At 38.6% G+C, this 19,534-nt stretch overlaps 1 protein-coding gene across 7 annotated transcripts in view; it reads left to right on the top strand.

The window, feature by feature from the left end:
* Nucleotides 1-19,534, top strand: part of LOC138321519 (myomegalin-like) — a 77,606-nt gene that overhangs the window by 38,997 nt on the left and 19,075 nt on the right. For all 7 annotated transcript variants that reach the window (XM_069265259.1, XM_069265260.1, XM_069265258.1 and 4 more), the window contains 13 exons: nt 6,061-6,129; nt 9,517-9,654; nt 10,037-10,120; nt 10,508-10,603; nt 10,879-10,962; nt 11,102-11,314; nt 11,478-11,573; nt 12,191-12,263; nt 12,930-13,087; nt 13,206-13,388; nt 13,731-13,843; nt 17,395-17,525; nt 17,944-19,238. In XM_069265259.1, coding sequence (XP_069121360.1) covers nt 6,061-6,129; nt 9,517-9,654; nt 10,037-10,120; nt 10,508-10,603; nt 10,879-10,962; nt 11,102-11,314; nt 11,478-11,573; nt 12,191-12,263; nt 12,930-13,087; nt 13,206-13,388; nt 13,731-13,843; nt 17,395-17,525; nt 17,944-19,238 — 2,733 coding nt within the window. The remainder of the gene's footprint in view (nt 1-6,060; nt 6,130-9,516; nt 9,655-10,036; nt 10,121-10,507; nt 10,604-10,878; nt 10,963-11,101; nt 11,315-11,477; nt 11,574-12,190; nt 12,264-12,929; nt 13,088-13,205; nt 13,389-13,730; nt 13,844-17,394; nt 17,526-17,943; nt 19,239-19,534) is intronic.

The raw sequence follows: 19,534 nt of genomic DNA on the forward strand, positions 1-19,534 counted from the left end.
GAAATAATGTGGCTTTCTCTGCTAGGTTTTTTCAGCACATTTTGACAAAAATTCTCCAAAATGTAGATTATTGTAGTTATGTGATAAAAGTTTTTACGTTTATTTCATATGGGATTTTATGAAACAATTCTTTAAAATTTTTGTTTTTGCTAGTAGTCTTATGAAACTCGTCTCAAAGGGCCGGTGAGCTTATGTCATGGCGCGGCGTCCGTCGTCCGGCGTCCGTCGTCCGTCCGTCCGACCGTCTGTCCGTCAACATTTTTTTAAATCGCTACTAGTCACAGAGTTCTGCATGGATTGTAACCAAATTTGGCCACAAACATCCTTGGGGGAGGGGGAACAGAACTTGTATAAATTTTGGCTCTGACACCCCGGGGGCAGGAGGGGCGGGGCCCAATAGGGGAAATATAGGTAAATCCTTTAAATCGCTACTTGTCATAGAGTTCTACATGGATTGTAACCAAATTTGGCCACAAACATCCTTGGGGGAAGGGGAACAGAACTTGTATAAATTTTGGCTCTGACACCCCGGGGGCAGGAGGGGCGGGGCCCAATAGGGGAAATATAGGTAAATCCTTTAAATCGCTACTTGTTATAGAGTTCTGAATGGAATGTAACAAAATTTGGCCACAAACATCTTTGGGGGAAGGGGAACAGAACTTGTATAAATTTTGGCTCTGACCCCCCGGGGGCAGGAGGGGCGGGGCCCAATAGGGGAAATAGAGGTAAATCCTTTAAATCGCTACTAGTCATAGAGTTCTACATGGATTGTAACTAAATTTTGCCACAAACATCCTTGGGAGAAGGGAACAGAACTTGTATAAATTTTGGCTCTGACCCCCCGGGGGCAGGAGGGGCGGGGCCCAATAGGGGAAATAGAGGTAAATCCTTTAAATCGCTACTAGTCATAGAGTTCTACATGGATTGTAACTAAATTTTGCCACAAACATCCTTATGGGAAGGGGAACAGAACTTGTATAAATATTTGCTCTGACCCCCCCGGGGGCAGGAGGGACGGGGCCCAATAGGGGAAATATAGGTAAATCCTTTAAATCGCTACTTGTCATAGAGTTCTGAATGGAATGTAACAAAATTTGGCCACAAACATCCTTGGGGGAAGGGGAACAGAACTTGTATAAATTTTGGCTCTGACCCCCCCGGGGGCAGGAGGGGCGGGGCCCAATAGGGGAAATAGAGGTAAATCCTTTAAATCGTTACTTGTCATAGAGTTCTACATGGATTGTAACCAAATTTGGCCACAAACATACTTGGGGGAAGGGGAACAGAACTTGTATAAATTTTGGCTCTGGCCCCCCGGGGGCTGGAGGGGTGGGGCCCAATAGGGGAAATAGAGGTAAATCCTTCAATTCGCTACTAGTCATAGAGTTCTGCATGGAATGTAACCAAATTTGGCCAGAAATATCCTTGGGAGAATAAGAACTGAGTTTGTATAAATTTTGGCTCTGGTCCCCGGGGCAGGAGGGGCGGGGCCCAATAGGGGAATTATAGGTAAATTCTATAAATTGCTACTTAATTGTCCTAGAGTTTTGTATGGATTGTAACTAAATTTGGCCACAAACATCCTTGGGGGTAGGAGAACAGAACTTGTATAAATTTTGGCTCTGATCCCCTGGGGGTAGGAGAGGTGGGGCCCAATAGGGGAAATAGAGGTAAATCCTTTAAAACGCTACTAGTCATAGAGTTCTACATGGATTGTAACTAAATTTTGCCACAAACATCCTTATGGGAAGGGGAACAGAACTTGTATAAATATTTGCTCTGACCCCCCCGGGGGCAGGAGGGACGGGGCCCAATAGGGGAAATATAGGTAAATCCTTTAAATCGCTACTTGTCATAGAGTTCTGAATGGAATGTAACAAAATTTGGCCACAAACATCCTTGGGGGAAGGGGAACAGAACTTGTATAAATTTTGGCTCTGACCCCCCAGGGGCAGGAGGGGCGGGGCCCAATAGGGGAAATAGAGGTAAATCCTTTAAATCGCTACTAGTCATAGAGTTCTACATGGATTGTAACTAACTTTTGCCACAAACATCCTTGGGGGAAGGGGAACAGAACTTGTATAAATTTTGGCTCTGACCCCCCCGGGGGCAGGAGGGGCGGGGCCCAATAGGGGAAATAGAGGTAAATCCTTTAAATCGTTACTTGTCATAGAGTTCTACATGGATTGTAACCAAATTTGGCCACAAACATACTTGGGGGAAGGGGAACAGAACTTGTATAAATTTTGGCTCTGGCCCCCCGGGGGCTGGAGGGGTGGGGCCCAATAGGGGAAATAGAGGTAAATCCTTCAATTCGCTACTAGTCATAGAGTTCTGCATGGAATGTAACCAAATTTGGCCAGAAATATCCTTGGGAGAATAAGAACTGAGTTTGTATAAATTTTGGCTCTGGTCCCCGGGGCAGGAGGGGCGGGGCCCAATAGGGGAATTATAGGTAAATTCTATAAATTGCTACTTAATTGTCCTAGAGTTTTGTATGGATTGTAACTAAATTTGGCCACAAACATCCTTGGGGGTAGGAGAACAGAACTTGTTTAAATTTTGGCTCTGACCCTCAGGGGGCAGGAGGGGCGGGGCCCAATAGGGGAAATAGAGGTAAATTCTATCAATCGCTACTTGTCCTAGAGTTCTGCATGGATTGTAACCAAATTTGGCCACAAACATCCTTGGGGGAAGAGGAACAGAACTTGTATAAATTTTGGCTCTGATCCCCTGGGGGGTAGGAGAGGTGGGGCCCAATAGGGGAAATAGAGGTAAATCCTTTAAATCGCTACTTCTCATAGAGTTCTGCATGGATTGTAACCAAATTTGGCCAGAAACATCCTTTGTGGAAGGGGAACAGAACTTGTATAAATTTTGGCTCTGACCCCCAGGGGGCAGGAGGGGTGGGGCCCAATAGTGGATTTAGAGGTTAATATTAAAATTCCTTCAGAAAAGAAACAATGAACCTGTATTCAGAAAATTATTTGGCATTACAAACCAGGTGAGCGATACAGGCCCTCTGGGCCTCTTGTTCTTAACACGATCAGGTAAAATAAAAACTACTAGGACTTGTTTCATAAAATCTGATATGAAATGAACACTCATTTAATATCATATATTTTCAATAATCAGAACACGGACTTGTATGATATAGTCAATGTATTCCCCTTTAACATGTATCCCTTATAAAAAAATATATCCTTCTGACAAAACGTTAGACTGTTATGTTTATACTTCTAGATGATATCTGTAAACACTCCTTATGATAATATACTTATGATTACTTTGTTTTATTCTGATTTTATAGAAGTGAAAATTCCTTAGTTTCCAAAATCCTATTATCCAGAGTAAAAGCAGCTTATAAGTGCTTGTTTTACCTGTAAAACTTAAATGTACTCTTTGACAGTATGAAATTTGGTCATGACCATGATTACAGGTGAGTGTTGAACTTCAACCTTGCCAGCAGACAGGTGTGATTTCAGGTTACATATAAGTACCCATTAGGCTACCAGATTTAAAATAACAGATTAACGAATGACGTATGTTCGTGCCTTTAATAGGTTTGTAAAATTGTAAGTTTATTGTGAAAAGCTAATAAGGTTACACAACTTTGATATTATTTGTGGCCTTGTAGTGATAATCTGGTGTTGTATTTGGTATATAGCTGGCACCATACAAACCACAATAGTTAAAATGTACTTTATACCTAACATGTGTTTTACTGAGGTGTATTTACATGGTAGAGGTTTGTTGGTCCAGTACTAGGACACGCGAGAATTTGGAAACCTGAGAATATGGACACATGGCAATATGGACACGCATGACATATATGGACACTTGACAATATGGACACGTTGGCAATATGGACATGCGACAATATGGACACGTGGCAATATGAACACATGACAATTTAGTACATAAATGACTTTTCCTCGCATTTTCATTGACTCGTAACATTACCATATGATTGGATTTCGTTTTTTATGTTAACCATGCTTGTATGGAGCAATTCCTCTAAGAATGATATTCTATGGGGCGCGTTAGCGCCCCATATTGAATATATTCTTAGAGGAATTGCTCCATACAAGCATGGTTAACATAAAAACGAAATCCAATCCCTATATTTACACTCACACGACTTTTTATTTATATTTTATGCAATAAAATCGTCATTTGAAAGTGACGTAATTATTCAATAAAAGATCTCGGTCAAAAGTGGGAGGAGCTTACTCAATTGAACAGCGAATGATGACGCTTCACGTAAGGTAGAATTATTCATCCGCGACGACAAAAAAGTTCAATATTTTAGTGTAAAATAAACATGACAAACAAAGTAAATTTCAGAGATAATTTTATTTAATCAGATCAGAACTTTAAATATATATTCAATTTTTCTAAAAGTTAATATATAGCGTAATAACATAAAGAATTTGTACACGGCCACATGTGTGAACTCGGTGACCGTTATTGTGCAGCGAGGCGAAGCTGACGCACGCTTACACACTTTAGTTTGCGGAAGTTGTGAAAACACCGATTTTCAAGTAGCTCAATGTGTTTGAGATGTCGTCTGACTTGACGATATTACATCCTTGGGAGCCATGTGATTATATAATCTACGTTTAGATCCATATCGCCATCGATAGATGAAACAAATTCACTTGTGTTCGATGGATACAATGTATTTGTGGTGACGCGGAACTGTCAACACGTGGATTATTAGCGGTGCTATTTTATAATACACATGATTAAATACTCAAAGAGCAAAGACAAGAGGATATGTTTATAACTGACCTCTATCAGAGGGTCTCACACCCGTCCACCCCAAAGGCTCGATCGTAGGACGAACATAGGCACAGAGGTAATGTTTACATTTGACACCCATCATTTTTAACAAAAATGAAAGCACGTCGCCCCGGTCGGGATATTTTTCCGTTTCTTTATACAATTGTTAATTTAAAAATTGTTTGAATCATATATAAATATAAAACATGTATATATTGTTTACATTTTTCCAAAATTCTATGAAAAACAACAATATACATGTAATGTTTCGTCAAAATGTAAACAAAGCCATGTGTTTCTTTTAAAAAAAGTAGTCCTTTTACGTTGCACAGAACATTTCCTTACGCAAGTTCAAAGTTCAATGTTACCATGCAGTTATGGTAAACAAAATCGGCTAGTATTAGCGTATAGTGACCAAGCCTAGCAAGTGTAAATATAGGTACATGTGTCATGTCCCAGAGTTTCAACAACTTTCAGACCAACTCCGTACAAATTATATTCAAGAAACACAGATGAAGTGATGATTAAGATATACTAAATAACATTGAATGAATGCTGGTTTACCTTTAATCAGGTGTTAATCTGGTATAAATGTTACGTAAACCAGAGCAAATGATTCGTCCTGAAGCCGCCATATCTATTACCCGGAACTTCTCTAGAAACATCAACAGTAGTATGTTACATCTAGAGACTACCCGGATGAAGGTCATGCAAGGGTGATTTTAATCAATGCAAAGCGATAACCGATGACAATTGTTTTTAATCACATGATACTGTATTGACTAATCAGAAGCAAAAATACATGGATGAGGTATAATATTTTTGTCTGTTTTCGTTCAATAACTCTTGCAAATATTACTGGATTTTCTCAAAACTTGGTAACATGTTTAATGTCTCAAGGCCTAGCCAAAGTTCAATTGTCACTTTCATGGGACCGTTTTTTTAGGGAGTTATGGGCCTTTGATTAATGAAAGCAGGGGATATAAATTCCACGACTTTGCTAATTGTGGTTGATGTGAAACTACCAAAAAAAAAAAGAAAGAAAATATTGTGAAAAAAGGAAAAACAATTTGCATATACATATATATTTATGTAAAGACTGCTTCATTCGCTGACAATGAATGTTCAAACTCATGAAATAACATGACCTAAATAATAAAAGTAATATTCCTACACTTTAAATGTTACACAGTATCTTGTTGAGAGATGTAAGGGGAGGGTATCAGTATCACATGTGTGTGATAATGATAAGGTTATATTATTGTGTTGATACAGGAGGTGGCCAGTGATGAAATGGTAGACAAACTGACCAGACAGCTGAAGGAAAGTGACCGAGCACTGGCTGTAAGTTATACTCATACCTTTAGATTTGCTTGTTTGTTGCCACAACATTATAAATAGTCCTTAGTGCTGATATAGTCAGTGATAGATACAGCATAATGTACTCCACACTGCTTTTATTACAGCCAAAACTCATATTTTTGAACTTGTATAATTTGAGGACTTGTCCGGATTAAATTTTCACTATAAATTTTCAAGAACACTTTAAGTAAACTTGCATCCTCTTTTAACTCAAAGTTTTTAGCTCACCTGGCCCGAAGGGCCGGTGAGCTTATGTCATGGCGGCGTCCGTCGTCCGTCCGTCCGTCCGTCCATCAACATTTCCTTTAAATCGCTACTAGTCATAGAGTTCTGCATGGATTGTAACCAAATTTGGCCACAAACATCCTTGGGGGAGGGGAAACAGAACTTGTATAAATTTTGGCTCTGTCCCTCCTGGGGCAGGAGGGGCGGGGCCCAATAGGGGAAATAGAGGTAAATCCTATAAATCGCTACTTGTCCTAGAGTTCTGCATGGATTGTAACCAAAATTAGCCACAAACATCCTTGGGGGAAGGAGAACAGAACTTGTATAAATTTTGGCTCTGATCCCCCGGGGGCAGGAGGGGCGGAGCCCAATAGGGGAAATAGAGGTAAATCCTTTAAATCGCTACAAGTCATAGAGTTCTGAATGGAATGTAACCAAATTTGGCCACAAACATCCTTGGGGGAAGGGAAACAGAACTTGTATAAATTTTGGCTCTGACCCCCCCGGGGGCAGGAGGGGCGGGGCCCAATAGGGGTAATAGAGGTAAATCCTTTTAAACCGCTACAAGTCATAGAGTTCTGAATGGAATGTTAACCAAATTTGGCCACAAACATCCTTGGGGGAAGGGAAACAGAATTTGTATAAATTTTGGCTCTGACCCCCCGGGGGCAGGAGGGGCGGGGCCCAATAGGGGTAATAGAGGTAAATCCTTTAAATCGCTACTTGTCATAGAGCTCTGAATGGAATGTAACCAAATTTGGCCACAAACATCCTTTGGGGAAGGGGAACAGAACTTGTATAAATTTTGGCTCTGGTCCCCGGGGGCAGGAGGGGCGGGGCCCAATAGGGGAAATAGAGGTAAATCCTTTAAATCGCTACTAGTCATAGAGTTCTACATGAATTGTAACCAAATTCGGCCACAAACATCCTTGGGGGAAGGGGAACAGAACTTGTATAAATTTTGGCTCTGGTCCCCCGGGGGTAGGAGGGGCGGGGCCCAATAGGGGTAATAGAGGTAAATCCTTTAAATCGCTACTAGTCATAGAGTTCTACATGAATTGTAACCAAATTCGGCCACAAACATCCTTGGGGGAAGGGGAACAGAACTTGTATAAATTTTGGCTCTGGTCCCCTGGGGGCAGGAGGGGCGGGGCCCAATAGGGGAAATAGAGGTAAATCCTTTATATCGCTACTTGTAATAGAGTTCTACATGAATTGTAACCAAATTCGGCCACAAACATCCTTGGGGGAAGGGGAACAGAACTTGTATAAATTTTGGCTCTGGTCCCCCGGGGGTAGGAGGGGCAGGGCCCAATAGGGGAAATAGAGGTAAATCCTTTAAATCGCTACTAGTCATAGAGTTCTACATGAATTGTAACCAAATTTGGCCACAAACATCCTTGGGGGAAGGGGAACAGAACTTGTATAAATTTTGACTCTGGTCCTCTGGGGGCAGGAGGGGCGGGGCCCAATAGGGGAAATAGAGGTAAATCCTTTAAATCGCTACTAGTCATAGAGTTCTGAATGGAATGTAACTAAATTTGGCCACAAACATCCTTGGGGGAAGGGGAACAGAACTTGTATAAATTTTGGCTCTGACCCCCCGGGGGCAGGACGGGTGGGGCCCAATAGGGGAAATAGAGGTAAATCCTATAAATCACTTCTTGTCCTAGAGTTTTATTTGGATTGTGACCAAATTTGGCCATAAACATCCTTGGGGGAAGGGGAACAGAACTTGTATAAATTTTGGCTCTGCCCCCTGGGGGCGGGAGGGGTGGGGCCCAATAGGGGATTTAGAGGTTAATATTAAAATTCCTTCAGAAAAGAAACAATGAACCTGTATTCAGAACATTACTTGGCATTACAAACCAGGTGAGCGATACAGGCCCTCTGGTTTTTTATCCCCCGCTTTCTCCGAAATGGGGGATATTAATTTGGGTTTGTCCGTCTGTCTAACACTTCGTTTCTGCGCAATAACTGAAACAAATATAAACGGATTTTCTTCAAACTTGGTGACAAGGTAAAATGCCTTATGGGCTCGGCAAAGATAGATCGCGACTGTCGATGGACCTTATTTAGTGGAGTTATGGCCCTTTGAATTACTAAAAACATCATTTTCTGCCATTTGCGTGCAATAAGTGTAACCAAATCTAAACCAATTTTCTTCAAACTTAGTAACAATTAAAGGTTTAATGCCTTAAGGACTCGGCCAAGTTTGATTGCGACTTTCAACAGACCTTTTTTAGCAGAGGTATTGCCCTTTGCTTAGATAAAAAAAAGTCAGTTTCTGCCACTTCCGTATAATAACTGTAATAAATATTAACCAATTTTCTTCAAACTTGGTAACAAAGTTAAATGCCTATAAGGGATTAGCCAAGTTCGATCGCAACTTTTGTCAGATCTTAATTTGCAGAGTTTTGGCCCTTTGATTTAATAAAAAAAAAAGTCATTTTCTGCCACTTCTGTACAATAACTGTAATAAATATTAACCGATTTTCTTTAAAATTGGTAATGAAGTTTAATGTCTTACTTCCGAATAAGACTTCAGTTTATTTTTTCAAGTTTCAACCAAAGTTAAACCTAACCTTAATAATGTTTACCTACAATATGTCCTGAAAGAGGGGGATGGAAATTACATGAATTTACTTGTTATTATTCCATTGACTTTGATTTTCGTTTTTGTTCCATGTACTGACTTCATTAATTTATTAGGTATACAATAATGACAGTAGTATCATCCTCGGTATTAGATTGATGGGCTGAAATGTTAGATTAAAGGGAGAATTAGTACATAGGGGTTATGAGGGATACTGAACACTACAATATTCTGTATTTGCATATTACAGAGTTATCTGCCCTTGTGGGTAGGTATTGATTGTGACGTCATGTGTTTGCGAGGGTAACATCATACTTTTGGGAGAAAACAAAGTAAATTGCACTCACAAAATAAAGACGTAACAATCGATACCTACCTGCAAGGGAGCTAACTCTGCAATATTATACGGAATACCACTGCAGGGTTGTTTTGGGGGATATTTGTATCAAATACTATCAGTACTTGTTATGACATGCTATGTATTGTCATCTCACTGTAGTTATCTCTTGGTCTTAAGTGAGTTATTTCCCCTGTCTTTGTTCAACCAGAGGGTGCTAGATGACCATTCAATCGTGCTTGCTGACAAAGAGAAGAAGATAGAGGAATTGAGGAGGGTACTGAGTGAAAAAGAGGCAGACATCGCAAGAGCAAATAAGATGCTTGTAACTGCTGAGGACACCATCGATGTATGTTACTCATGTTTACAACTTTTAATTACCCAAACTTGCTTCAGCCTTAACTTAGAGGTCAAAGTTTGCTACATTTATAATTAGTTACTACTTTAATTAATAAAGGTCAGAGGTCAAATTTAGATTCTTTGTCCACATTGTGTGAGATAATTTGTCAAATATTTCATAGAGTTCAGCCTCGTATCACATTCCTATTGTCTCCTTTCCACATTGATATTATTTCGGCATTAATGTCTTTGTCACTTCAGTCTTTGTGTATTACAGTTTTGGTTATGATTTCCCATTAAGATTATATATATTGTGATTTAAATATCATGTTGATTCACTATGAGTTGAATCGCAAATTATTTATTTATTGATTTTTGTGAATTTTTTACAGTCTTTGGAAAAGACAAACAAGGGGAAAGAAAACAGCCTGAGGAAAGCAAATGATGGACTGAAAGCTGCTGAAAGGGCATTGGAGGTATAAAATATTTGCCAATTGATTTAGTTTAGTTCTTTTTTTTTTCAAATGTAATATTTATCAACCAGTGTGATGTTAAAAAGGTGAGTAAAGATATTTTCAACATTATTTTGGAAGATGATTTCATCATTTCATTCCTGGTAATGTATTGAATATCCTATTGAAATTTTTTCTTATATCTATTTTAAGGGGAAAAAATTAACATTATATTAATTATAGGCACAAGTTTGGGTTTTCTTTACAAGATTAACCAAAAACATTTGTTATTGGCACAGTTTTACATAATGTATTTGCTTTAAATCATGGCTTTGTGATGTCATAATTAATCAAATTTGATATTCATATAATAACATATTATGATAAAGATGTTATAAAATTATCGGTCAGGATGCTGAACAGAGCTACAAACATGCTCTAGCAGACAAGGATGCTATCATCAGTCGTCTACAAGGCTCGGTTGGTGACAAGGAAGCCCTGCTCAAGGTAGAAACAGTTGTCTCCCTTTTATTGCGTATTGCTTGTTTCTGATTATTTAACAATGAAATTAATCTAACCGTTAGGAGGCATCTCATTATTTACAAATTGTGAGATATTTCATTAACAAACTTTATTATACTACATAACTCCTCATTCAGAATGAGTTTGTTGATAAACACATCCTGTAGGGTAAATAGTGTGATTTTGTTTTTTCAAACCTCTTAGATTTGAGATCAGTTTGTAGGTCCTGTCTAATATTTTGCCTACTTGTTCTGTGTTAGGAAACCATGAAACGTGCTCCAATGACAACAGATGAAGTGATGGATTTAAAGAAAGCTATCCAGGATAAGGACCGTACTATACAGGTAGGTCTGACTTAAAGAGACCAACATGAATACAAGTGATGCCATGGAAAGGGACATAACTCATATTTTGACTTTCTCTGTTCACATGCTATAATCCCAATAAACAATTCTATCTTTTTTATCTGGTTGTTTCATTCAGGATATGATGGATGATAAAGACAGGACATTGACAGCCAATGCTGAGCGTGTCAACAGCTTACTGAAGAAACTGCAGGCCAGAGAGGCAGAGCTCCACGAGGAGGGGGACAAACACAAGAAAGACCTGGCTAACATGGAGAGAGAGATGGACAAAATGGCTGGAGATTTGAGGAAGGCAGAAATGGAACTAAGAAGGAAACAAAATGAGCTACAGGTACATCTTACAGAAAGTTTTATTACATTGAATACATCATTGTCCTGTCTTTTAAATTTTAAAGGAAAATAAAGATTTATCATAAACTATCACTTTTCTTTTTGTCATGTCCATTAGTAGTTTTGTTGATTTTCTGACCTTTTTTCTGACTTTGTTGTGACAGTCTGCTGACAGCCAGGCCAGTTGGTCACATCAACAGAGCCAGGATGTTCTGGATAAACTACGAGCAGTCATCTCCGACAAAGACAAAACAATTAGTGTACGTACCAAAATAAACTTATTTATTTATTTGTTTGTGTTTTTGTTCAAAGACAAAACAATAAGTGTACGTACCAAAATAAACTTATTTATTTATTTGTTTGTGTTTTTGTTCAAAGACAAAACAATTAGTGTACGTACCAAAATAAACTTATTTATTTATTTGTTTGTGTTTTTGTTCAAAGACAAAAAATCAGTGTGCGTACCAAAATAAACTTATTTATTTGTTTGTTTGTGTTTTTGTTTTTATTTTCAAGATAAATTGGATTATTTATTGTCTATGTAATAAATTATCAATTAATAGTATCAAAAGCATTTTAAAATGGAAGCAATCTAATCGAATCTCTGCATATTACAGAGTTATTTTCCCTTGCGGATAGGTATGATAATGATGTCATCTGTTTGCATGCGTATTGTCATATTTTTCGGAGAAAATGATAATTGCGCCCACATAATAATGATGTCACAATGAATACCTACCCAAAATGGAGCTTGCTCTCTTATATGTAGACGGAATAATGAAGTCTTCGACATGTTTTGAATTTTGAATATCTTATACTGATAGAGTAAGATATGCATCAATCTGTTATATTCAACTGTACGTGTACTGTATTTCAGACACTACTGGACAGTGTTCAAGAAAAGGACAAAATTAACGGACAATTACGTCATGACCTTCAGAGCAAGGACGGTAAGTTTATCTCCCTACTGTTAACTCAATCACCCCTGTTGACACATTTGAACTCTTCTAATTCAAAGCATAGAAGAATTCATTATGAATCTTTAGGAGTCAATGAGTTAATTGATTACCATGGTAATAGCTAGACTTTGAATATATATTGGAAAGTGAAAAATATTTATGTAGCTTACTATTGAAACAAGATGTTGATCAATTTATAATCTGATTTAAGTCCTTTTAACACCTTTTTGTACCGTTTTTATGCATATAAGAATTATTAAATATAAAAATCATAAAATATTAAAAATTAGCACATCTATCCCTTATTGTTTTATTGTCTTGATTTTGTTTGGAAACGAAAACATTTGTGCCATACACATCATTCTAGTATATTTACCCCACATCATCAGATGGTTGGCTATTCAAATCGCTTTTTTCCATGGTCCGTCGTCTGTCCGTCCGTTAGCGATTCTTATCTTTCCATTGTCAGACACAGATCATTCTTTAGTGGGCGCCAAGATCCCTCTAGGATCTCTTCTAAAATTATTAGTGTAACACTACATCATTTGGCTTATCAGTTAGAATTAAAATCTGACAGACTATACATTTTACCTACAAAGCTATTGAGTTAGTTACTTACCAGGAGTTAAAATTTTAATGTAACATTTCCTTGCCCAGACCTGGTTGACAAGCTGCAGATGATGCTACGCCAGTCCCAGACAGGATCTAATGCTGATCTTGGGGCCAAACTCCAGGAGCTACAGATCGAGCTGGCTGTTAAAACTGAAGCTTTGAGGAATGCCAGGCGTACAGAGGAGGACTTACGCGAACAGATTGTAAGTATTCTCCTAAAGTTTACAGAAGTGGAGTTTTCTTAACAATAAACATAAATGAATAATCACATGCTGAGGCTGAAACTAAACTCTCTCATTTCTTTTGCTTCATACCTTACAGAAAGAGCTGAAACAGAAGTTAAATGATATGCCAAGGAGTGATCGTGAATACCACACACTGGAGAAAGAAGTCATCTACCTGAAGGATAAACTGGAAGGTCAAGGTTGGTCACCAGGTGGCAGCAGTAGTCCTGATTATCATCGGTCACCAGAACGTAACACTGCTGGGTCAGAGGGTCAACAGGTAAGGTCAACCACAAATTATTTAATGGTGAACTCTAGACATATACCACTGCTGGGTCAAAGGGTCACCACAGTCGGTTCCTGGCCTTAAATAAATCTGAAGTTCTAGACTGTTCCTAAGAAACCTAGAATAAGATTATAACAAGTCAGTCATCAATGGAAAGTCTTTTGACCATTCAAATGTTAAAGATGTTCATTTTACACACTTAAAATGGATATAGAGAAGCATCTTACTTGTCTGCTCCACATTGGTATGATCCACAGCTTTGGTATGATTAACAAGACATGAATCCACTATGAAATAGTCAATCAGTAACCATCAGTGATATGATTTTATTATTAGGGTCTTCTGCAAGAGACGCTACAGGCCCAATTGGAGGAGTTACGGATGTTGAACGCAGCAGTGAAGCGAGAACAACATCTACTGGAGGGGATCCGAGACAAGAGCCAGGGGAGGTAAGCAGGACATGATGAACTGTAAATGTAGGAGATGTGGTTACAAAAGAAAGGGGAGTTAAGCAGTACATGATGTTACAAAAGTAAGGGGAGCTAAGCAGGACTTGGTGAACTGGTCCACTTTCAATTATGCGGTTTGACTGGTTGGACCTAGTTGTTTGTTTATGAATAAAAGATGGACCTGGTGATTTCATATTCTTTTCAGGGTGTGGTAATAAGGGTAAGGGGAGGTAAGCAGGACTTGGTGAACTGGTCAATGTGGGAGGGTGTGGGAACAAGGGTAAGGGGAGGTAAGCAGGACTTGGTGAACTGGTCCACAATTTACAAAATGTCGAAGTGGTGTTTGTTCTGAATAAACGAAAAAAACGGTCCAATGTCAATGTGTGAGGGTGTGGTGGTTACAAAAGTAAGGGGAGGTAAGATGGACATGGTAAACTGGTCAATGTGAGGGAGGGTGAGGTTACAAAAGTAAGGGGAGGTAAGCAGGACTTGGTGAACTGGTCAATGTGGGAGGGTGTGGGAACAAGGGTAAGGGGAGGTAAGCAGGACTTGGTGAACTGGTCAATGTAGAAGATGGAGGTTAAAAGGGTAAGGGGAGGTAAGCAGGACTTGGTGAACTGGTCAATGTGGGAGGGTGTGGTTACAAAAGTAAGGGGAGGTAAGCAGGATATGGTGAACTGGTCAATGTGGGAGGGTGTGGTTACAAAAGTAAGGTGAGGTTAGCAGGATATGATGTTCTGGTCAATGTGGGAGGGTGTGGTTACAAAAGTAAGGGGAGGTAAGCAGGATATGGTGAACTGGTCAATGTGGGAGGGTGTGGTTACAAAAGTAAGGTGAGGTAAGCAGGATATGATGAACTGGTCAATGTGGGAGGGTGTGGTTACAAAAGTAAGGGGAGGTAAGCAGGATAAGATGAACTGGTCAATGTGGGAGGGTGTGGTTACAAAAGTAAGGTGAGGTTAGCAGGATATGATGTTCTGGTCAATGTGGGAGGGTGTGGTTACAAAAGTAAGGGGAGGTAAGCAGGATATGATGTACTGGTCAATGTGGGAGGGTGTGGTTACAAAAGTAAGGGGAGGTAAGCAGGATATGATGTACTGGTCAATGTGGGAGGGTGTGGTTACAAAAGTAAGGGGAGGTAAGCAGGATATGATGAACTGGTCAATGTGGGAGGGTGTGGTTACAAAAGTAAGGTGAGGTTAGCAGGATGTGGTTAACTGGTCAGTTTAGGGAAGGTGTAACTAAGGGAGGTAAGCAGGACTTGATAAAAGTGTGTTGGCTTGGAGGGATTAGTTCAAGGTGTATATTTTGTGGTTAATGCAAAAAAGTACAAGGCTTGGTCACTATACGCTGATACTAGCCGATTTTGTTTACCATAACTGCATGGTAACATCGAACTTTGAACTTGCGTATGGTTCTGTGCAACGTAAAAGGACTACTTTTTTTAAAAGAATGGCTTTTGTTTACATTTTGACGCAACATTACGTGTAATGTGAATTTTGGAGATATATACATGTTTTATATTTATATATGATTCAAACAATTTTTAAATTAACAATTTGTATAAAGAAACGGGAAAATATCCCGCGAACGGGGCGACGTGCTTTCATTTTTGTTAAAAATGATGGTTGTCAAATGTAAACATTACCTCTGTGCCTATGTTCGTCATACTACGATCGAGTCTTTGGGTATGGACGGGCGTGAGACCCTCTGATAGAGGTCATTTTATAAAAACATTTCCTCTTGTCTTTGTTCTTTGAGAATTTATCATGTGTATTATAAAACATGCACCGCTAATAATCCACGTGTAGTTGACAGTCTACGACGTCACCTGTACAAATACATTGTAGAGTATCTACTAATATCCATCGAACACCATGAATTTGTTTCATCTATCGATGGCGATATGGATCTATAGCGTAGATTATATAATCAACATGGCTCCCAAGGATGTTATATCAGTCATAGTCAGACGACATCTCAAACACATTGAGCTAGACTTGAAAAATCGGTGTTTTGTCAAACTTCGGCAAACTCAAAAGTGTAAGCGTGCGTCAGCTTCGCCTCGCTGCACAATTAACCGGTCACCGTTTAGGAAGGTTTTGGTAAGCAGGACTTGATAAACTGCTTGTTAAGGGAGTATGTTGCTTTTGGCTTGGAGGAGATAAGCTCATGGTGTATATTATGGTGTTTATTATGTTTTCTTGTCATAATTAACAAGTTGTTTTTTAGGATACATATAAATAAATGCAAAAATATATAGTACTCACAACCATCTTAATATGCTCAAATGTCTTCTGAAATACTGTATCTACCCACCAGCCTTTCATAGAAACTGTCTATCACCTTGTCCAAGGCGATTATTAACAAACAACAGTCTATAATGTTTATGTACTAGATATGAACGTTAACCTTGCTTAAATAAGTTTCTCACTTTACATTTATTTATTCCAAAGCAAATATAAATATAATGCAGATTTAAATCTCCAATTATACCACTGAGACATATATAAAGTCAGACATTCCTGCTGACAGCTGGCCTATGGATTAGTGTTAATCCAGTGGGACTGATTTAATAACATATTATACCCTTGCTGATGTAAACATAGATTTAAATGGAACCCAAACAGGCCATGATTACGTTCATGACTGAAAAATATGATGATTTTCTACTTTTAAATGTGATGTCACGCTTGGTTGATTTCTAATTTCTAAACTTGTGAAAGACTTTGAAATGGAACAGTCTGAAAAGGCAGATTCCATTAACTATATAGGGGGTGATAGGACAAATGTTTACTGGTCTGTGTTAATCACTTTGTTGCAGTTAATTTGGTAATTAATATCTGGATAGTTTGTTGTTGTAAGTTTAAAGGGATTTCATTGATAAATAACAGTAATGGCCAACCCTTTAGGTGTTAATCTTTGATACAACATTGACTCAATGTAATCCCTAGTGTGGGGGCCCCCAATGGGGGGATTTAAATCAATACATGTATAAAGGATGATTTGATTCAATGTGACTGTGAATAAGTTCAAAGAGAAAATTATGATCATTAGAAATTTAATAAGGCCATTAAATGTTTATTGATGACTCTTCTCCATGCTTTGAACAAAAGAAATAAAAATGTTAGAAAAAGAATATTGAAAGTTGAATAAGAGATTTATTTTCATTCAGATTTTATGTGATATTACATGTATGTTAATAATGGAAAAAAAATAATTCCATAAAAAGGCACCTCTGACCACTCTAGCATTTATTTATATTTCCATTTCATTAATATTTATTTATTTATTATATATTGAATTTAAATTATTTGTTTCAATATTCCTATTTTTTATCGTATTAATTATAATCAAATAAATGTTGAAATGTTTAGAATATAATATAAAATAATATTAAAGGGGAAAATCAAGTTATCAAAATGCAACTTGAACATCGACTCACTACTAATCACATTGTACATTTAATGTATCTTTGGTTAGACTTCTGGAGATTAATAAATGACTTGTCCCCCTATGGTGCCTCTCTAATTCTAACACTATATCCACAGTGACCACTCTGTAGTAGATGAGGAGTTGGCTGCTGTGAGGAGCCTGAGGAGGGAGTTGGAGGATGGGGTACGCCACAATAACCAGATGAGGACTATCTTGGAAGGACAGTTGAAAGAAATCCCAACCAAAGGTATAAACCTAGAGTGCTAAATAGCGTGTTTTCAAATAGAAAAATGTGAATTTTAGATGGCGGGGCAATTTATATTGTACTGAACATGTAATGATTGAATATATTGGACAAGTTTTCAGATTGATACTTTAATTGTATTCTGTAAATATAAATTAACTTACCTGTTGTTTAGCACAGTACTATACTATGCAAAAAATTTCTGTTGTTTTTTTCCCCCTAAATTTCATGGTATTTCATGATAACGAAGCTTAATATTTTTATAATCTTATCCTACATTTTAAAGTATAAACTTGACAAGAAATTAATGTTTTCAATGATTGAAAAATAGAGTACTAGGGTAATAATGTTGGTTGAATTATTTTCCTGTACACTTAAAATAATTGTTACCTATAATTCTGATAATGAATCTTTTTACCAGAGTCTTCACAAGAAAATATTGAAGAGCTGAAGAAAACTCTCAATTATCTTAAGTTAGAACTGGAAACTAGTAGGCTCAACAACAGGCTTCTACAGTCTAAAAATGACCAACAGTCTCGACAACGGGTAGAGGGGGAGGGAAGAGCTGAATCGTACCATCAGGGGGCACAAACTTCACCGGTGACATGGAGTCCAAATAAGAACCGGAGTCCTTCACCTTCTGATGTTCAGCTGAACCGACAATCTTTGTCGGACATGTCTGCCCCGATGCTACGTAAACTTATCAGACAGCTACAGCAACAACTTAGCCAGGAGGAGAAAGACAATGCTGAACTACGCAGGAAACTGGCAACATTGGAGGACGTACGCAACATTCCAGGGAAGAATGACGACGATGAAAATAGTATCCCATATTTACGTTCAGAAATCGAGAGACTAGAAAGTGAACAGGCCATTAGAGAAAGACTTATTAGTGAATTACAGACACAACTAAGGGCATATGAAAAAGACTTAAGTACGAATGATGCCACAGATCTTAAAAATGAAATTCAGAAGTTGACACTCGAGTTGAATCATACAATGGAAGTGAACTCAGTGTTGAAACAACAAATGAAGTTAAGTGCACAGAGTCAGGGAAGCGACTTTGACCCTGAGATCCTGGTACAGATGGTCAATGAAATACAGAAACTGAGGATGGAAAGTTCAGCAGCAAGACGTGAAGGGTCAGTATCATCTGATACTTCTGAAGAACCTTGTTCATCTGTCAGTGCTTCATCAGTACTCGGCGAAAAGGGTCGCTCCCGTAAGAAAAACAGCCAAATCCCCCGACCGAGGGGAAATAACCCTGTTGTAGGGGATATATCTGCAGTAAATCAGCCCGAAACTCTAAAAACACTGCTGATGGAATCTAAAAAACGTATTACTAACTTGGAGGATAAGTTGAAAGCTACGGAAGCAACAGTACGGTATCAGACACAAAAGATGAAGTACTACAAAAGCTTATTGGAGGACCATGGGTTGATCCAGCGTAGTCCAATGGGTAGTAGGTCTAGCAGTGAAAGTAACCTTGCAGCACTCTCCAGTAGGATTCCAGTACGGAAGCGCTCTGTATCACAGGAGAACATACCATCTGGGGTCATTTCTCTAGATTCTGCTGTGGGCTCTGACTGTGTGGACAGTGTGTTTGACAAGTTTGGTTCGTCTGATGATAAAGAAACACTCAAGGATCAAGTGATGCAGCTGAGACAGGTCCTTATCAGGCAGAGTAATGACATCAAATCTCTAAGGGAGAAAACGGTAAGACAGAGTGGAGATATCAATCCCTGGGGGAGAAAACAGTAAGATAGTGTGGAGATATCAATCTCTGGGGGAGAAAACGGTAAGATAGTGTGGAGATATCAATCTCTGGGTGAGAAAACGGTAAGATAGTGTGGAGATATCAATCTCTGGGTGAGAAAACGGTAAGATAGTGTGGAGATATCAATCTCTGGGTGAGAAAACGGTAAGATAGTGTGGAGATATCAATCTCTGGGTGAGAAAACGGTAAGATAGTGTGGAGATATCAATCTCTGGGGGAGAAAACGGTAAGATAG

The sequence above is a fragment of the Argopecten irradians genome, chromosome 4 (assembly GCF_041381155.1).
Source record: "Argopecten irradians isolate NY chromosome 4, Ai_NY, whole genome shotgun sequence".
Lineage (NCBI taxonomy): Eukaryota > Metazoa > Mollusca > Bivalvia > Pectinida > Pectinidae > Argopecten > Argopecten irradians.